Source organism: Mytilus galloprovincialis, chromosome 10 (genome assembly GCF_965363235.1).
Source record: "Mytilus galloprovincialis chromosome 10, xbMytGall1.hap1.1, whole genome shotgun sequence".
Taxonomy (NCBI): Eukaryota; Metazoa; Mollusca; class Bivalvia; order Mytilida; family Mytilidae; genus Mytilus; species Mytilus galloprovincialis.
In genome coordinates, this window is record NC_134847.1 from 23,091,698 (window position 1) to 23,110,952 (window position 19,255).

The 19,255-nt window shown below is 32.9% G+C and overlaps 1 protein-coding gene across 2 annotated transcripts in view; it reads right to left on the reverse strand.

Moving 5' to 3' along the window:
* LOC143047191 (uncharacterized) overlaps positions 1-19,255 on the reverse strand; it is a 36,095-nt gene that overhangs the window by 11,423 nt on the left and 5,417 nt on the right. Inside the window, exons 1-3 of one of the 2 annotated variants that reach the window (XM_076220183.1) lie at positions 7,058-7,264; positions 6,341-6,412; positions 2,560-2,910 (exon numbers count right to left, since the gene is read on the reverse strand). In XM_076220183.1, the coding sequence (XP_076076298.1) occupies positions 2,560-2,910; positions 6,341-6,389 (400 nt within the window). In that variant the 5' untranslated portion in view covers positions 6,390-6,412; positions 7,058-7,264. Of the gene's footprint in view, positions 1-2,559; positions 2,911-6,340; positions 6,413-7,057; positions 7,265-19,255 lie in introns of those variants that run through there. The other variant, XM_076220182.1, reaches the window with a different exon arrangement.

The window sequence follows — 19,255 nt, forward strand, 5'->3', positions numbered from 1 at the left end:
AATGATGGGCTATTAAACCATGATGGAATCAACATTTTTTTAAATTCAAAATCAATCTAATATAAACTTAAACCATATTGATAAATAAAAACAAATTTTCATCCTAAAGCAAAACAGGATAACACAAAACTGTAGGATCCCTTTAAACAAATCACAAAGACTGAGTGCAGGGAATCATTAAAAATAATTTAATCTGTAATTAAGTATAGAGAGATGAAAAAGACAACCCAATCATGATTGTAAGATGTTCTAGTATATGTATTATAAAAATAAAAAGCTGTGGTATGATTGCCTATGAGACAAGAGATCAAATGACATAGATATTTACATTTATGTTTACTTCGATTGTTTGTAATTCACTTCGTTTCTTGTGCATTAAAATCTCAAAGAATTTAATAATACAAAACTAAAAAACTAACAATTAACTAAGTAGGACTATGATAGTAAAAGTCACACATACTAATTATCAATCTGACAGAAAAACATAAACGTAGACCTACATTTACAGGTGTTTACACTGATACATGTACATCTTAACCTCTTATTGTAAATATTCTGACCAAACTGAATATATATGCAGATATTTCATTTATACACTACATTAAGAAAAATGGAAAACACAATTGTCAAACGAAAAAAATTAACAGACAAACAACATTCAACAAAATACTACAGCATACAATTAAAGATTAAGCCCACAAGGGCTCGGAAGTGTCACTAGTTCCTCTGTCGTTTACAATAGAAACACCATACAGTAGTATATTTGTATGCCACTCCAATGAAAGAATGGGGCAATGATTATTTTTCCGGTCCGTTCGTCCGGTCGCCAAGGACACATTATCCCTGACTTGAAACTTAGTATGCACGCTCTACATTATATATGAGACGAGTTTTATATATTCAATGGCATGAGTGCTGAATATCCATATTGTATCCGAGGGAAAATGCCTGTCATAAAGTTGTCATGAATATTAAAATTCGATGTGGTGACATGGTAACATTATCATCCTTAATATTACGACAGACAAAATAGCTGATCTGAATGGTACACCATCTATACTTGCCACTAGTATACGTCATGTACTGTGTTACAAACCTATTTTTAAAGCCGACGAAGAAAGGCATTATATCGACTTCTGAAAGCTAAACTTAAGCTAATGTGGTCGAGTCATAACATTTAGTTGAGGCAAACTAAAGATAGAGAGCGGAAATTAAAATTCAGCATTTTTTTCATTTATAACTGAGCATTACTCTAGAACGGTTAAAGTGACACCAACAAAATTCTAACTTGATCTGTGTTTTATGGTAATAAGCATTGTGGTCTTAATGACAATTCATAGAATGTTTTAATAATTGTGTCAAAATGAAGTTTATATCATGCCTTTTCAAACAAATAATAAAAAGTATTGATCACCGGACTTTTTTCACACTACAGGATGTGCAAAATTGGTCAGATTTTGTATAGGTTGTGCACGGAATTTTGAGTGATAAAAAGAAAACTACACTGGCCATAGAACTTTAAGATAAAACGTGAGAAATAGCTCTTGTGAAATGCTTTCAGATAAGAAAAAGAAAAAAATGCTACACATTAAAATAATAAATTCACAACACTTTCTATTTTTTCTATCACCATACAATTACTTTATCTGGGCTATCTCCCTTACTATTTGAGTTATTTCCCCTCATTTGGTAAAGTTTGGAAAAGATTAAATAACAAACAAAAATATAGTGTTTTTTTTTTTTAAATACAGCCGTAAATATGATAAAACATTTTTTTCTATATAAAAATGTAAATTCATTCACACGAATTACAAACTACTCTCAAAATTTGCACATTTCATTAAAGATCTAGAACAATTGTTATCTGCTACTTCAAAATACAAGATGTTGGAATTCGAAGACATCCGCGCTACCTGAATATTTGTTGTATCAAACACACTATGATATAAAACTTGAACTGCATATGTTCCCATTTTATGTAGTAACTGCACATTATAGAAGTCAAAAATTAAAATACGTCTATAAAAACTGCATCATATGTTACCACTTCAGGTAAACGTATAGTTTATAATTAAGTTACCTAGCGAACAGAATTTCTTTATTTGAATTTCGAAATTTCTATTATTCCAAAGTGCATTGCTACTCAAACTAATAGTCAGAGAAAGAATATTATAATTCATTTTATGATTATTCTGAAGAAAAGTCAGTACAGTACCGATCTTTTATGCAACAAATTCTCCTAAACATAATAGTTCTTTCAAGTTTACAAATCTTTAGTGAAACGGTTATAATTATTGAAAAGCTGTCAGTACATGGTAGCATTTTTGCAAATATATCTTGTGTGAATTTTTGATCTTGAATGCTATAATAATTACTTAAATCCTAGTATTCTGGTTGCAGTGGCGGATCCAGGGGCGGAGGGAGGTCCAGGGGTTGGACCCCCCCCCCATTATTTTTGGGATGATCAATGCATTTGAATGGGGACATGTAGTTGGACCCCCCCCCTTTGTAAAATGACTGGATCCGCCCCTGGGTTACTTTTTTCTGTAGCCTTCTTACCTGGTATACAATCATAAATAATAGTCATGTAATCTGTGTACTTGTGCGACATGTCAGGACAGGCATCTACTGCACTCTTGACAGTCACATTATAGGAACACTCAGGAAAACCGGAACAATAGGAATTCAACTTCCCATATTCTCTTTCATTCATTACAATACAATCTGAATGTGTACGAATACAGCAGTCCTCCATATACTTTCGTCCTCTCAATCCACATCGTCTGTCTTTTTTAACACCATAGAATAACCGTTTAACTGCAATCTTATGGTTATCAGGACATTTTATACTCATTTCTTCATCAGTACAGCCACTCACAAATATATGTTCTATTGCTTTACCGAGAACACCTAGAAAGATAATTAAGATTATTATAATAATCTTTATTACAAAATTACACCCATAAGGGTCAAGCAATACAAACAAACAAATGTACATTTTAAATACAATGCAATACAATGAAATATAATACAATATAATAGAACATATTTCAAAAGTTCATTTATAAATTTATGTATAAAACACAATCATGAGCTTGTCTGACATGGGTCTGACCCCTCAGTTCTAAAGACTGCTTTATGAAGACTCCGTGGCCAATATGACAAACAAGTTCAGGAATGGGGGTTTATAATGTGTTTGAGTTTATTAAATTCATCAAGATGTTAAAATGATGGTATATAATCTTTTAGATAAGCCAAAAAATTAGAACGCAATGATATGTTAATGTCACAATACAACAAGAAATGGAATTCGTCATCCAGGACTCCACATTTTTTACATAATCTTTGTGCTCTTGGAATGTTTCTGTACCTTCCTTATAGAAAGATAATTAATATTAATATACACAACTCCTCCGTGGACCTATCTTTAAAATATTATTATTTTAAATATAATACAATTGTAATCACTTTAGTATCGTCTTTGCTGGTTGAACATGCCGATACGGGGGTCTTACTTCTATCATCATTTTATATTATGCAGGTATATCTTTTCCGTTCATTTATGTCTTTTGCACTAAAGAGAGTGGTGACCACACCTGCATAATCATTACTATTTTTGTAGGTTTTTTTTTACCAGTTTTACTATTTGTGATGTTTAATAGTTCATAATGTTTACATTGTGTTGTGTATATATAATGTTGTATTGTTTGTCTTCAATACTTTTGGGTATATATCTCCTTGTTGAAGGCTGTACCTTGACCTATACTGGTTTACTTTTATAAAGTGTTACTTAGAAGGAGAGTCGTCTCATTGGCACTCATGCCACACCTTCCTATATCTATAAACCTTAACTTACAACGATATCCTACCACTAAATATCTGAAATTAGTTTAATGTACTTTAGCAGAAGCAATATGCCAAAACCGTTCGTGATCAAGTGACACATATTTAGATGATGTTCTATAATTAACAAAACGTTTACATGGTTATCTGTTTTTGTAATAATGCTCAAGTAGTTACTTATTACATCTATACGCCTCAGTTCAGCTTTAAGTAGTTGTAAAATTCTCTTACTTGCAGATCGTCTATAAAATGATATTCTTGGCAAAGATAGAATAAATTGAATTGCGCTTGTAAAGTTTGTGATTCGTTACTAAAGAGTTCTAAGTAATTGATTTTGATGCAACACTGGTTATAACGGTTAACATTGACAACAATAACACATCCACGATTGAAATTGTGCTATACCCATCTACATTATTTTGAGGTGTATTTTCATTTCAAAAACATTATAATTCAGATCAAATGATATCTGAAGATTTGCAAGCATCTTTTTTGTATTTGATAGTCGCAAATATCCGACGAATTGGTCAAGGTAATTAAGTAAAACAAACGTATAAATTTCAATGCGAACACTTCCGAGACCGAATGTATGATAAGACAAAATATTAAAGTTCGGTTTAATGAAATATGTAAAACACACAAGCATAAAAATTTCAGGCGTTTGGTTTATAATTGGTTTCGTGGGATTGTAAAAGGGAACTTCAAAAAAATGGGTTAAGGACTTGTTTTTCTTAGGTCCTGCCATGTCAACTGAAAACTTTTGTGTGCACACGTTTGTATTTAACTCAAGAGCACATTTCTGTAAACACGGCCATAATAATTGTCAACCTCTTAAGGAGGGTAAAAACTACAATTTAAAAAAAAATATGGAAAAACAAATGGAAAGGCATTCGCATCCGCTTCTTCTATGATAAAGGAAAAATAGGAGAGCATTTAGAATGAAGACGCGTCCGTTAAAACATTCCTAATCAATATGTTTTCTAAAAAAAGACTGTTCTTTGTTAAAACAAAGTTTTATAGACCATAATGTCACATCGTGTGTACTCAACCTTTAAGTACCCGAAGTCAGCTGTCACTGATTAATTCTGATTTTAATAATAATTCATATTGCCTTTGTCATCTGATTCATAATCAATTTTAACTAATGTTGCATGTTTCATTTTTCTTTACATCTCTATCTGCATTTCTGAATGTTTACTTTTGATAATTGAACATTTTAACAAAGAACAAAAATAAACGCTTCAAACGACATGCAAGAATAAATAAAATCAGGGGAAATTCACGGAGAACTTTTTACTTTTAACCATTGGCAAAGTAGCCCTTTTAAGTCCGATTTCAAGATTTTGTTTGCACGGTCTGAAAAGATTTTGTGAAGCCTTTGGTTGTACAATTCTTAACTTTTATATTTGACATTTCAGTGCTTTATAGAGAGAGGATTATTGCCTGCAGTGCTAGCAAAAATAAGTTAATAAATTCAGATATTGGATAAAACAAATATTAATGTGTGACCTTTTAACACCCTTTGTACACCTAATACAGTGTGCTACACTTCAGTGACTCAACATGAGTTTTATTGGATTTTTAAGATTATTATACTTTTTGTAAACAATAAACGCTAGCACATCATGACATAAGAGTGATTTATTTTCAAAATTTGATGACAAAAGTCCATATTATAGTCTGGAATTTCTGAGAAAAGGAACTTTGCTTTATTTGCCATGACCTCTCAATTTTATTAAATGCAATTAAAAACCGAATAAACAACATATGCTTTGAATAAATTTTTCCATTGGTATATTATTCTTTATTCCGTAAGCAAATATACAGCTCATAGGATTAAACAGATACACAAATTATACAGTTTACATATACATATACAGCATTAATATATAGCGGAGTTTGGCATACAATTTACATTGGTAATAATTGGTATAAATACACAATGCATGTCAGTACTTTTAGCTGTTTTGATATAATAACAATTTGAAAAATTCGTAAATCACAGGACTGCAGAATTAAATAAGCCTAAACATACTGTGTCTAATCATTTAATAAATTAAGTGACTCTCTCAGTTTTTTGTTCATTGTAAAAAGGTGTTGTATGAATTATGATAGGGAAACTGGTTTACAAATATGTTCATAACAGTAGGGTTCGTACTAATTTCTTCATAAAACGCATCACCCATGATAGCACGTGCAATCAAAGCCAAAGTAACAACAATGCTTTTGAAAATATAAACCAAAATATGCGAAAAACTTTGATTTCACCTGTTGTTTCTTTTCATTTTGCAGTCAAATATCTTATATTACATTCCATTTGTTTAATTATAAACTGAATGTTTCTTGTAGTTTTATAATATTGTTGATCATATATAAATTTTACATAAAATTACACAACAAAGAAGCATTCTAAAACTAAATGGAGTAGTGTACGGCTCTTCCCTATTTATTTTTTATATGAAACTCAAATCGTCTGTATAACATTTAAAGAACTTACCAGGTACAAAGTAAAGCGCTGTTAATATTGTCAAATTAAAGTAATCCATTGTCTTTATCAAGCTTCACTGTACTGAAAAATAAATAAAACATACACCCATATAATAAAAGATTAAACTTATTATAGAAATATGTTTATTAATAAATCTCCATCAGACTCCACCCCCAGCTGCCGTTTTACATCAACTATTGATTTTAACGATATTTTATGTACTTTTTATATTATAACTATAAACAAACTAGAATAATAACCAATTAAAAACGATTCAGATCTTTATTTGCTTTGAAAATATTCTCATCAGTAAATCCTCTTATTATATGAATTGGATTGTTTTAACGTTAATAGATTGACTTAGTTAAAGCATGGAAGTATTATATTGGTCAATATAATACTTCCATGGTTAAAGTAATTACCTTTATTAGCTTTTTAATATCTTTTTTTATCGGGATTATTGGTACAAATAATCAAAGGTTTTAGATGTGAATATTAATGCGGAGAATTTGTAAACAAAGAAATGCTTGCCAACTGTTCAGTCCTGATATTCAAAAGTTACTTAGCAACAACACCATAAAAGATAAAACATAAATAAAGATACTTGAATTCATTTTATCAATTATGTATAAATCTGACAAGAAATTCAACTTCAAAAATGATAATTATAACTTGTAAACAATAATGCAAAACAAATTCTGTATTTGAATGAAAAGTGAATTTTACCTTTCTCTCCACTGTGTATTGTCATTGAATACTTGTACTAACTTCAGGCCATGCTCGCTTTGACAAGTAATTTTCTGTTCAACATATATTTTTTTTATGATAAATCACTTAATTTTCTCTCACATAACATTCTTTTATCTTTATCATATTTCATCAGAATACCCGAGGTCCTATTGTGTGGACTAAATCAGTTCTGGGGCTAGGAGGGGCTCTTTAAAATGTCATTTGAGGTGAGATGCATTTAAAAGTGGTCAAATATTATCTTCAAATATATATAATCTAAAGGTGATTAACCCAAGAATGCTATCACATTAAACGTTTATAACGCCATTTCAGATTATATGGCTGTTTGAAATTAAATACCATGGTTATTCCATTGGTTAATATTGCATAATCAGAATCCATCCTATTGACTGTCGGCTACGTACAATGAAACCACAAACATCCTTCTTTTTAAACAAACATGTTTTTTTGATAAAAATGGTGTAATTATAACAATAATCAATAATTTATTTTCCAATGTCTTTTTTCTTTTGTTTCGGTTAACATTCAAGGATTTTATCATAAAAATATGATTCATACATAATCGTAAATAAGGTCTCAAATTTCACTGAATACATAATGAAAAAGTTTCGAAAACAGTTTTCGAATTTAAGCTGTTTAAATAGAAATGATGATTTATTCAAATGTTTAGTTTTTGGTTCAACTGACTTAATTACAATTATGTTTCTGTTAATTCAGTATTTGGGGATTACTAGTTAGGTTTAGAGGAAAAAGCAAAAAAAAAAAACCCCATTTATGACAAACAAACAGGAGACGGTCATGGCTCATATGAAACACACTTTGGAATGAATTTTGAAGACAACAATGTTGACACAAATTAAGATATGTATATATGTATATAAGACATCTTAGACACTATTTTGGTATAATACATCAAATGTGTTATGCATGTTTAAAACACAGAGTTGCTCCCAAAAAATCAAGGTCTCATTTATTTTCACCCAAACCCCCATTTAGGTTACAAATAACCGGTTACATATTTTATAGCCAATAAAGAATACAAAAATATGTGACTTTTTAAAATTAAAAGTTTCATATGATTTTAAAAATCTGAAGAAAAAAATAAAACTTAAAATACCTTAAAATTACGAGCAAACTATGAAACTCCTATGATCGGATAAATTCATGAACTTCAAATACAGAACATGATAGATCACCAATCTAACATCTCTAAACTTTTCACAAATATTTAATGACTTACCTTTGAAGGAGGCAATTTTTGTATCTTTTTTATTTTATTTTAAACACCAAAATGTGTTTTCAACAAAATTACCAGCTATACCAAAGCGCGAAAGCATTTATAACTTTAGTGTTCATTCTAACCAAAATCGGGAAAATGGATATAGTTTTTATTGACCGGTCAATATTCGATGTTGTCTCATACATTTAACTATTTGTTTTAGTTAATGACTTGATATTGTGATATATATGTTAGTACCTTTATTTGAACTGTACTTCCTAAAAACTGACAATCAATATTCAGAATGATGTTAGCTATTTATATATCTTATAGCATATGCATTGTATTTGTTGTGATCTTTGTGATTTTATAGCAGATGAAACAGATTTTTTAATCGAGTACTGTGGTGGACACTTTATGTCAAATGTTGAGAGAAAGCTAACGTTACCTTGACAGTTTACCTACTGACCAAAAAAATCTACAGTGGTTTTGTTCTTTCCAATGTCATTCCCGATCTGATTGTTTGGAGATATGGTTCAAAAGACAACATTCTGAAATCAAATGTTTGCTCAAAATGTCAATCTATTAATAACTGCTCAATTGACCCCAAAGTCAAATTGTGTCATCCTCACTTCACAATGCATTAAGCTGAGTTTGGACGACGGATGTCACTTTAGTGGAGCAGAAACGACTTACCCTTCCGGGGCACCGAATTCACCTTCGGTTAAATTATGTTTATGTCGAAACTGTGAAACTTTTAGAATCAACGATTTCTCCACAAGTTGGAATGAAGATATTCAAACATATGATTAATTAAAGAACCTTAGTGAGCACGCTCACATACCCCACGTCCCCACATTGTCATTGGAGAAATTAAATAAGTATAAGAAAAAAAAATTGTATAAGAAAAAATATTGAATAATTACATAGTATGTCCTTATTATCTATAAAATTTCATGAAATTCTGTTGTGTGTTTTCAGAGGAGTTGAGATGACAAACTGTTGCAGAAGTACATTGAAGCAAATAAGTTCAAAGGAACATAACTCCTAGAAAAAAAAATTGAACCGTAATTTCCTGTTGATATGCACATCTACATAGTATGTCCTTATTATCTACAAAGTTTCATGAAATTCTGTTGTGTGGTTTGAGAGGAGTTGCGATGACAAACTGTTGCAGTAGTACATTAAAGTAAATAAGTTCAAAGGGGCGTAACTCCTAGAAAAAAATTGAATCGCAATTTCCCGTCAATATGCACAACTACATAGTATGTCCTTATTATCTGAAAAGGTTTCGTGAAATTCTGTTGTGTGGTTTGAGAGGAGTTGCGATGACAAACTGTTGCAGTAGTACATTAAAGTAAATAAGTTCAAAGGGGTGTAACTCCTAGAAAAAAAATTGAATCGCAATTTCCCGTCGATATGCACAACTACATAGTATGTCCTTATTATCTGAAAAGGTTTCGTGAAATTCTGTTGTGTGGTTTGAGAGGAGTTGCGATGACAAACTGTTGCAGTAGTACATTAAAGTAAATAAGTTCAAAGGGATGTAACTCCTAGAAAAAAAATTGAATCGCAATTTCCCGTCGATATGCACAACTACATAGTATGTCCTTATTATCTGAAAAGGTTTCGTGAAATTCTGTTGTGTGGTTTGAGAGGAGTTGCGATGACAAACTGTTGCAGTAGTACATTAAAGTAAATAAGTTCAAAGGGGCGTAACTCCTAGAAAAAAAAATTGAATCGCAATTTCCCGTCGATATGCACAACTACATAGTATGTCCTTATTATCTGAAAAGGTTTCGTGAAATTCTGTTGTGTGGTTTGAGAGGAGTTGCGATGACAAGAAACAGGACTGACGGACTGACGGACGGACTGACGGACGGACTGACGGACGGACGGACTGACTGACGGACGGACGGGTCAAAAACATTATACCCTCCGCAACTTCGCTGCGTGGGGTATAATTAGAGCCAATAATTAAAACCAATTTAGTATTATATAGAGTGATCATCAATGTGTTTACAATGGATGCATGGAGGCATTTGAATGTTTATTTGTTCAGTCAAACATTCTTATTGCGAATGAAGAGTATATTTAGAAACAACTGCAAAATCGTTCATTTTTTTTTTTTATCATCTTGAGGTAACAAGAACGTAATATAAGATAACTCATTAAGCGAGTTTTACATTGTTAGTAAAACACTTAACAGGACAATAATTATTACTTGTGAAATAATACTGTCGAATGGTCTTAAAAAATTGAATGATCAGCATGGACCAAAAAATCCAGCTCTAGAATATGTAAATAGACAATATCTTGTGTTAGTTGGAAAGATCTCACGTTATGCACTGGTAAATCCAGAAACCAATGTCACGAGTATACTGAACACGTTGACATGTGGACGGCTACCTCGTTACAACAACTATAAGATAACGACTTAAATATTCCCGCGCATGTGTTTTCATCAATGTACTGTTGAAGCGTAGTCGTCTTTTTCTTTTTCTTTATATACAGAAAATCACTTGGTTGATGATTACTGTCTGGTCGATATCAAACAAACTCAGTCCCTTATAAGTGTCGCCTATAACTTACAATGAGTTCTGAGCTTTTTTATGTGGTAAGTCCTCACTGCGACCTGTTCAATAGCTGTTGGTTTTTTTTAAGTGCATGGAATGATATTGAGGAGAAATTTTTCGGTCTTTTCCATTTTATGGGTTTTATTTATATGACTTTTATTTTTGAAACAAAACAATAATCATATTATTTTGGTGTTTAATCAAGTCCGTAGTTAATGCTCCCTTAAATTGATCTTACTATACGGTATGGGTTTTGCGTATCGTTGAAGGCTGTGCAGTGACCTGTCACATATATATTCATTTGTCCATTTGCAATGACACTACATCTCTTTATGTTTATGTGTTACGTAAATTTGATAAAGATAAAATACTGGACTAATTGCTTTTGTCCGAAATCGCAGAGGAGCGCCAACATTATTGAATTTACTTGAATTTACTTGAATAGGTTCACCTCGCATGGATCTGCCCATATTTATAATTATTATGGTCCAAGACTTTTTATTACAGTTTTGACACTTTCGTGAAGGATCCATAACAAATGAATAAAAAGGTCTAGAATATTAAGAAATTCATCAACCATGGTAACGCACATTGTTTTACAGATGGCTGATATATGAAGGAGGTTGACTTACAAGATAGAAGACACCACTAATTATATGAATGAATCTGAATAGTATGTATGTATATGTTGTACCTTCAATGAAACCACACTTAATGCAATATTAATAATATGTGTAGACAAATTAAAGTAAAATTTTAATCTGAAACAAAAATAAAACATTCATTGGCGCCGTTTGAATTTACATTATTAATCAACAGACACGCAAACTTTTTTTTATCTCCCAGTTCTTTATCTTACTGATGCCTTTTGATTTAATCAAGAATTGAATGCTTTTTTTATGAATTTATTGGTGTGTAAAAGCGTTGACCGAAGCACATTTTTCTTCATATTAAAATGTGCACATGATCAAAGCTTGTACAACCATATAACATTATATCTAATATTCGTAAAATGCATTTAATTTAGCACAGCATGTGTTGTATTATATTGTTATTTTACGCAGACTTCTAATATTTCAAAGGTCAAATAAACTCATCCGATACTATCAGAAAAAGTGTTCTGGTGTTACAACATGTAATGAAACATTGATCGAAACTAAAAGTTTAAAAGAGTTATTTCCCTTATTTTTCTATATAAATACAACTTAACTATACGACAAAAATAACCCAAAAGACAACTAGATAAAGTACAGTGTTAAGTCTTTAAAAATAAATTGGTGTCCCATTCTGATGCCTATCTATGTAACAAATTGTGGAAAATACTGAATTCGACTAATATTAATCTAACAAAATGTACTTAAATATAGCTCGTCAAGTAAAAAAGTCAACACTCGTGGTGCTATGTAGTCAGTAAATTGCCTGATATCAAGTTTTGTGTTAAAAAAAGTGGGGCGAAAGATACCAGAGTCAAACTCATAGATCGAAAATAAACTGACAACACCATGGCTGAAAAGAAAAAAGACAAACAGACAAATAATAGTACAAAAGACACAACTTAGAAAACTAAAGACTGGGAAATACGAATCCCACCAAAAAAATTTCTGTGCATTATAAAAGAGTGGTATTATTTTGGGGAAACTATAAGATGTTTGGTATACCCAATTGTAATGTGAGTAAAATTGAGATTAATGGAATTGGGGAATATGTCAAAGAGACAACAACTCGGGCAAAGAGCAGATAACAGCCGAAGAGTGTTAACACCCTATGGCCCTTTATTGGTACACTCAATATTTGCTGTACTCTATTGCCAAATCCATATTTGTTTTGCAGTGATTCGGGAAACATAGATAAAAATCTGTCGTATACGATAGCAAAAATAATTATTTTAATAGTAATCTGGAATACAGAGACGTTGGGTACGGTATTTATACCAGCTCATCATAAAATCCCCTCCGTTTGAATTAAAATGCGCTCTATTAGAGTATGTTAAACATCTCTCAACACCAAATTCGATTTCAAATTTCAAATGAAAAGAATACCTTTAAGATCCTTTAAGCATTTTCAATATCACTGTACCAACTTTTCTAAACCTATCTTTCAACAATAATTGATGTGACAGTATTATGTCGTCATGTCTTTTTGGTGTTTATCTCATTTATATTGAATAAGTTTACAACGAGGATAAATTGGTAGTAAATCTACTATTTTTTCCATAATAATGGCCCATGAATAGCAGAAAATAATGAATATTGTAATTTTTAAATTTTAGGTAAACCGGCTTTTAATTACATCTTGCGAGAATTAGCAAAATGTGGTCTTTTGCAATTATCTTTTATGAAAACGAGACAAATCAATCTATTCAAAGCATTACAAAATTGACAAAGGTCTTAACAAATCATAATTTCACTACAAAGAACATTTAATGATTAACGATGACAGTATGATGAATACGCCGTCTTTGTTTAAAGTAATATCTGTCATTAATTGATCAATATTTAAGTTTATCAATGAAAACAGTTGAAATTTTATAATAATTATTTGGTTTCATCTAAATGAATCATTTGGATAATAATAACGTAAAATTGTGAAAACAAAATTCAATTCAAGACACGAAAGAGGGTAAAGTAATCCTCAATCAAAGAGTGGCAGTCTTTACTATATACAGTACTAACTGTATCGTCATCTCGTTTGTAGATCTTGCCTTGTTGATCATTTTTTTTTCAAAGTCCCCATTTTTCTTCTCTAATATTTAAGATATATGGCAAAACGCCAACAAATTTGTAAAAATCGTCTTTAAGGGCAATAGTCATCGGACAATTTTCTCCATATAATTATTTTACTTGCGTGTCTATCCTATTATACTTTTTAGATACAAGAAAACAACGCTAACAATTGACAGGAAAATAACTCTAATAAGAAGTTGACAGACAATTTTTCCATATCTTAATTTTAGATCATATACTGTAATTCAAAATTTCTCTATATTCATTATACTTTGTATAGTTTTCAAGATAATAGGAAAACTGGAGGCTCTTAAGTGCCTGTGTCGCTAACTTTAGTATATGTTCATATTTAATAAATGTCACCCTCCAAAATTGTAGAAAAGAATAAAATTCATGACAAAAATCTCTGTTTTGTTGATCTTTTATAGCTGGTCATTTACTAAAAAAAAAAACAAGGGATATGGGGTATCCCTCCATGGCACAAATTCACTTCATGTACAGCGCAAAAATGCAAAGCAACAGTGCTTTTATTACTGTTCTTCATCTCAAATTCACAGTGAGGCCTTTAACACAGAGCAACAAAAAAGTATCACCTCAACGCAAGTTTAGTTAGTATAGTTTTCTCTAGCCTCTTTAGTTATACCCAAAAGGGTAATCACTCCTATAACGGGTGACAGTCTACTAGCTGTATCTGCAAATTTTGCTTTTCTAGTAGATTTTGCCTTGATGGCCATTTTTGTTATTTAAAGGGTCTTTTTATCTATTATAATTTTATCATGTAAGGGAAAACACACAAAAATCGTCAATAATTCCAATAAAGATCTATAATAAGGAGTCGTTGGAGGATTTCCTCCATATTGCCTGAATTGTATATCTTGTCTCTCTGTTCATTTTTGCGCTTATAAAGTTTTTTTCTGTCTTATGTAATTTTCAAGATAAAAGGAGAAATTACAAAAAATAATAAACGTTGTCATTTACTGGCAATAACTCCTATGAGAAATCGTCTGACACTTTTGATTTTTTAATGTACAAACATGCAGTAGAGCTCAACATTTGGAACATTTTTCCTCTGTCAGGTCTTTCCTTTTTGTAACTTAAAAAACTTTAAGACTTCTAATTTTAACCATGACGAACATCTACAGAGCTATGTAAGTGTGTCATATAGACAAAGAGTCGTCGTGTCTAGCTCTGAAGATGTTAACCATAATGCCGGAGGTAAACCTCAGCGCTATGGCCATGCATAGAATCCAGTGCTGGACATGTAAAATCCAGAACTAATAAGTATAATAGGCTGCAAATGTAACTAGCACTGAAGAGGTCAAGTTTAAGCTCTGGAGTTATAAACTCCATTTCTTGATTTTTAAGTCAAGCGCTGCATATTTAAACTGAAACGCTAGCTAACAAGTTCAGTGCTAGAAATTTAAATTTTAACACCAGCGTTGAATAAAGTCAGAAACGTACAATTCCTAGCTATCCAAACAAGGGTATCTATACTGCTAGTATGTATTTAATTTTGTGAAATCATTTTATTTAATACATACTACAGGAAATTTGCAAAGTAAAGGCAGATAATGTTTAATCTTACAATTTACCGTCATTTTAAAAACATTTGCTTTCTGTACTGATCATTGCTCATCTTATCTACCATGATGTTCGGTTATGCCTCAATTAAAGAACTGAAATCCAGTATTTCCGGAAAGATGATTAGATATCACTAGAGATAATATATAACTTTATCTATCACAGATTGAGATCTGTAGCATTTAATCAGCTGTTGTAATGCTGTCTTTTTAAGTATCTGATTGACTTGTGGTGGTGTACGTGGGAGTATCAAACAACAAATGGGTGAACTTTTAAATCTTTGCCTAAATGTTGTATATATTGAAATATGTTCTATACTTTGATTAAAATGCTACGTCACCGAGCTTGTTTACAAGCTTCATGTTGTCTAAAAATGACACCTTGTGTATGGCTTATACAGAGCATCATAAGAAAAAAAGTATGCAATGTCTACCATCTCATAGATCTCACATGTCCACCATCGCTAGTGACATGTCTACCATCTCATAGATCCCTCGTGTCCGCTATCGTTAGTTACATGTCTACTCTCTCATAGATCCCTCATGTCCACCATCGCTAGTGACATGTCTACTATCTCATAGATCCATCGTGTCCGCTATCGTTAGTAACATGTCTACTCTCTCATAGATCCCTCGTGTCCACCGTCGCTAGTGTCATGTCTACTATCTCATAGATCCCTCGTGTCCACCATCGCTAGTGTCATGTCTACTATCTCATAGATCCTACGTGTCCACCATCGCTAGCAACATGTCTACTATCTCATAGATCCCACGTGTCCACCATCGCTAGCAACATGTCTACTACCTCATAGATCCATCGTGTCCGATATCGTTAGTAACATGTCTACTCTCTCATAAATCCCTCGTGTCCACCACCGCTAGTGTCATGTCTACTATCTCATAGATCCCTAGTGTCCACCATCGCTAGTGTCATGTCTGGTATATAATAGATCCCACGTGTCCACCATCGCTAGTGTCATGTCTACTATCTCATAGATCCCTCGTGTCCGCCATCGCTAGCAACATGTCTACTATCCCATAGATCCATCGTGTCCGATATCGTTAGTAACATGTCTACTCTCTCATAGATCCCTCGTGTCCACCACCGCTAGTGTCATGTCTACTATCTCATAGATCCCTAGTGTCATGTCTAGTATATAATAGATCCCACGTGTCCACCATCGCTAGTGTCATGTCTACTATCTCATAGATCCCTCGTGTCCACCATCGCTAGTGTCATGTCTACTATCTCATAGATCCCTCGTGTCCACCATCGCTAGTGTCATGTCTAGTATATAATAGATCCCACGTGTCCACCATCGCTAGTGTCATGTCTACTATCTCATAGATCCCACGTGTCCACCATCGTTAGTGTCATGTCTACTATCTTATTGATCCCACATGTCCACCATCGCTAGCAAAATTTTAACATCTCATAGGGGCGTATGACATTTGCGCCGATTTAAAACTTTTTTATTCTTTCATTTGCGCCGATTTTATATTTGCTCATGATTAGATTTACAGGTAAGTTAATGCATGTACTATACCATTGGTAAAATCTGGTTATAAATGTTGTTCACTTATGTTTAAAATAATTTTGATTCATATTGTTCTGAAACTTCGTTGTAACATGATGGACATATTGCACACTGAAACGAGCCGAGAAGTCAATTCTTTGATCATCGATGGCCATACATATCGGAAGGTCACGGTGTCTTGAAACATAACAACATATCTTACAAAGTACCCTATAATCGTGTAAAGCCAGGGTCACCACGGATTCTGATAGTCTGACTAGTTTGTCAAAACACAGAACGAGCATAACCATGTGGCATTTGACCGGAAAGACAGAGGCTAAAGAACTACGGATACGGCCAAGGGAAAAGTCTGTAGATGTATCTTGTAGGCCTTCTTCCACCTCCCCATGGTGAGCAGGGGACAACAATACATGTTATGATTGACAATTTATTACATTTGTACAAGTGGCTAAAAGAAGAAGTCTACAATGATCAATGAAATATAACATGACTTGGATGGAAGAGTTGTTTCATTGGCACTCATACCACATCTTCTTATATCTATTCACCTGTGATTTACCTGTAAAAAGAATCGGCGCAAATGAAAAAATAAATCGGCGGAAATGAAAGAAAAAATTGGCGCAAATGAAATGCAGATCGGCGCAAATGCAAAACGCCGTCTCATAGATCCCACATGTCCGCTATCGTTAGTAACATGTCTACTATCTCATAAATCCAGCATGTCCGCTATCGTTAGTAACATGTCTACTATATCATAGATCCAGCATGTCCGCTATCGTTAGTAACATGTCTACTATCTCATAAATCCCACATGTCCGCTATCGTTAGTAACATGTCTACTATCTCATAGATCCTACATGTCCGCTATCGTTAGTAGCATGTCTACTATCTCATAAATCCCACATGTCCGCTATCGTTAGTAACATGTATACTATCTCATAGATCCTACATGTCCACTATCGTTAGTAACATGTCTACTATCTCATAGATCCTACATGTCCGCTATCGTTAGTAGCATGTCTACTATCTCATAAATCCCACATGTCCGCTATCGTTAGTATAACATGTATACTATCTCATAGATCCTACATGTCCACTATCGTTAGTAACATGTCTACTATCTCATAGATCCTAAATGTCCGCTATCGTTAGTAGCATGTCTACTATCTCATAAATCCCACATGTCCGCTATCGTTATCGTTAGTAACATGTATACTATCTCATAGATCCTACATGTCCGCTATCGTTAGTAGCATGTCTACTATCTCATAAATCCCACATGTCCGCTATCGTTAGTAACATGTATACTATCTCATAGATCCTACATGTCCGCTATCGTTAGTAGCATGTCTACGATCTCATAAATCCCACATGTCCGCTATCGTTAGTAACATGTATACTATCTCATAGATCCTACATGTCCGCTATCGTTAGTGTCATGTCTACTATCTCATAGATCCCACATGTCCGCTATCGTTAGTAACATGTCTACTATCTCATAGATCCTACATGTCCGCTATCGTTAGTAGCATGTCTACTATCTCATAAATCCCACATGTCCGCTATCGTTAGTAACATGTATACTATCTAATAGATCCTACATGGCCGCTATCGTTAGTAACATGTCTACTATCTCATAGATCCCTCGTGTCCGCTATCGTTAGTAACATGTCTACTATCTAATAGATCCTACATGGCCGCTATCGTTAGTAACATGTCTACTATCTCATAGATCCCTCGTGTCCGCTATCGTTAGTAACATGTCTACTATCTCATAGATCCCACGTGTCCACCATCGCTAGTGTCATGTCTACTATCTCATAGATCCCTCGTGTCCGCTATCGTTAAGTAACATGTCTACTATCTCATAGATCCCACATGTCCGCTATCGTTAGTAACATGTCTACTATCTCATAGATCCCTCGTGTCCGCTATCGTTAAGTAACATGTCTACTATCTCATAGATCCCTCGTGTCCGCTATCGTTAGTAACATGTCTACTATCTCATAAATCCCTCGTGTCCGCCATCGCTATAGTGACAGGTTAACTCTCTCACAGATCCCTTGCCACGTGTTCATCATCGCTAAAGATAGTTGAATTTTTCTTGGTCATCCATTTCCCAGACCAAGTAAAAGAGAGAATGGTAATTTTATAGGTCACATACTAGTAGATGTTATATATAGAAAAGTCAGATTGACTGTAGTTCGGATGTTGATCAATCTCCACCACGTATTAAAGTAACATATAGTAACATAACTTTGTTTGACATGGAGGAGATTTACACCAATTTTTGGCTAGTCGCTGAAGTTACATTATGTTATATATTTATTTTGATCCAAATAGATTTTATATGATGTTATAGCAGTTAGATGAAGTTAGATAAACGGCAGTTTCCTTGAACTCTTGAGATACATATCTTGTGATAATACGAATTTTCATATGTATATACTTACGTGCTTATCATTTCAGGAAACGAAAATAGTAAACCAAACATCAGCACTTAAGATAAATGTTTTTATGTAAACAACAATATTACAT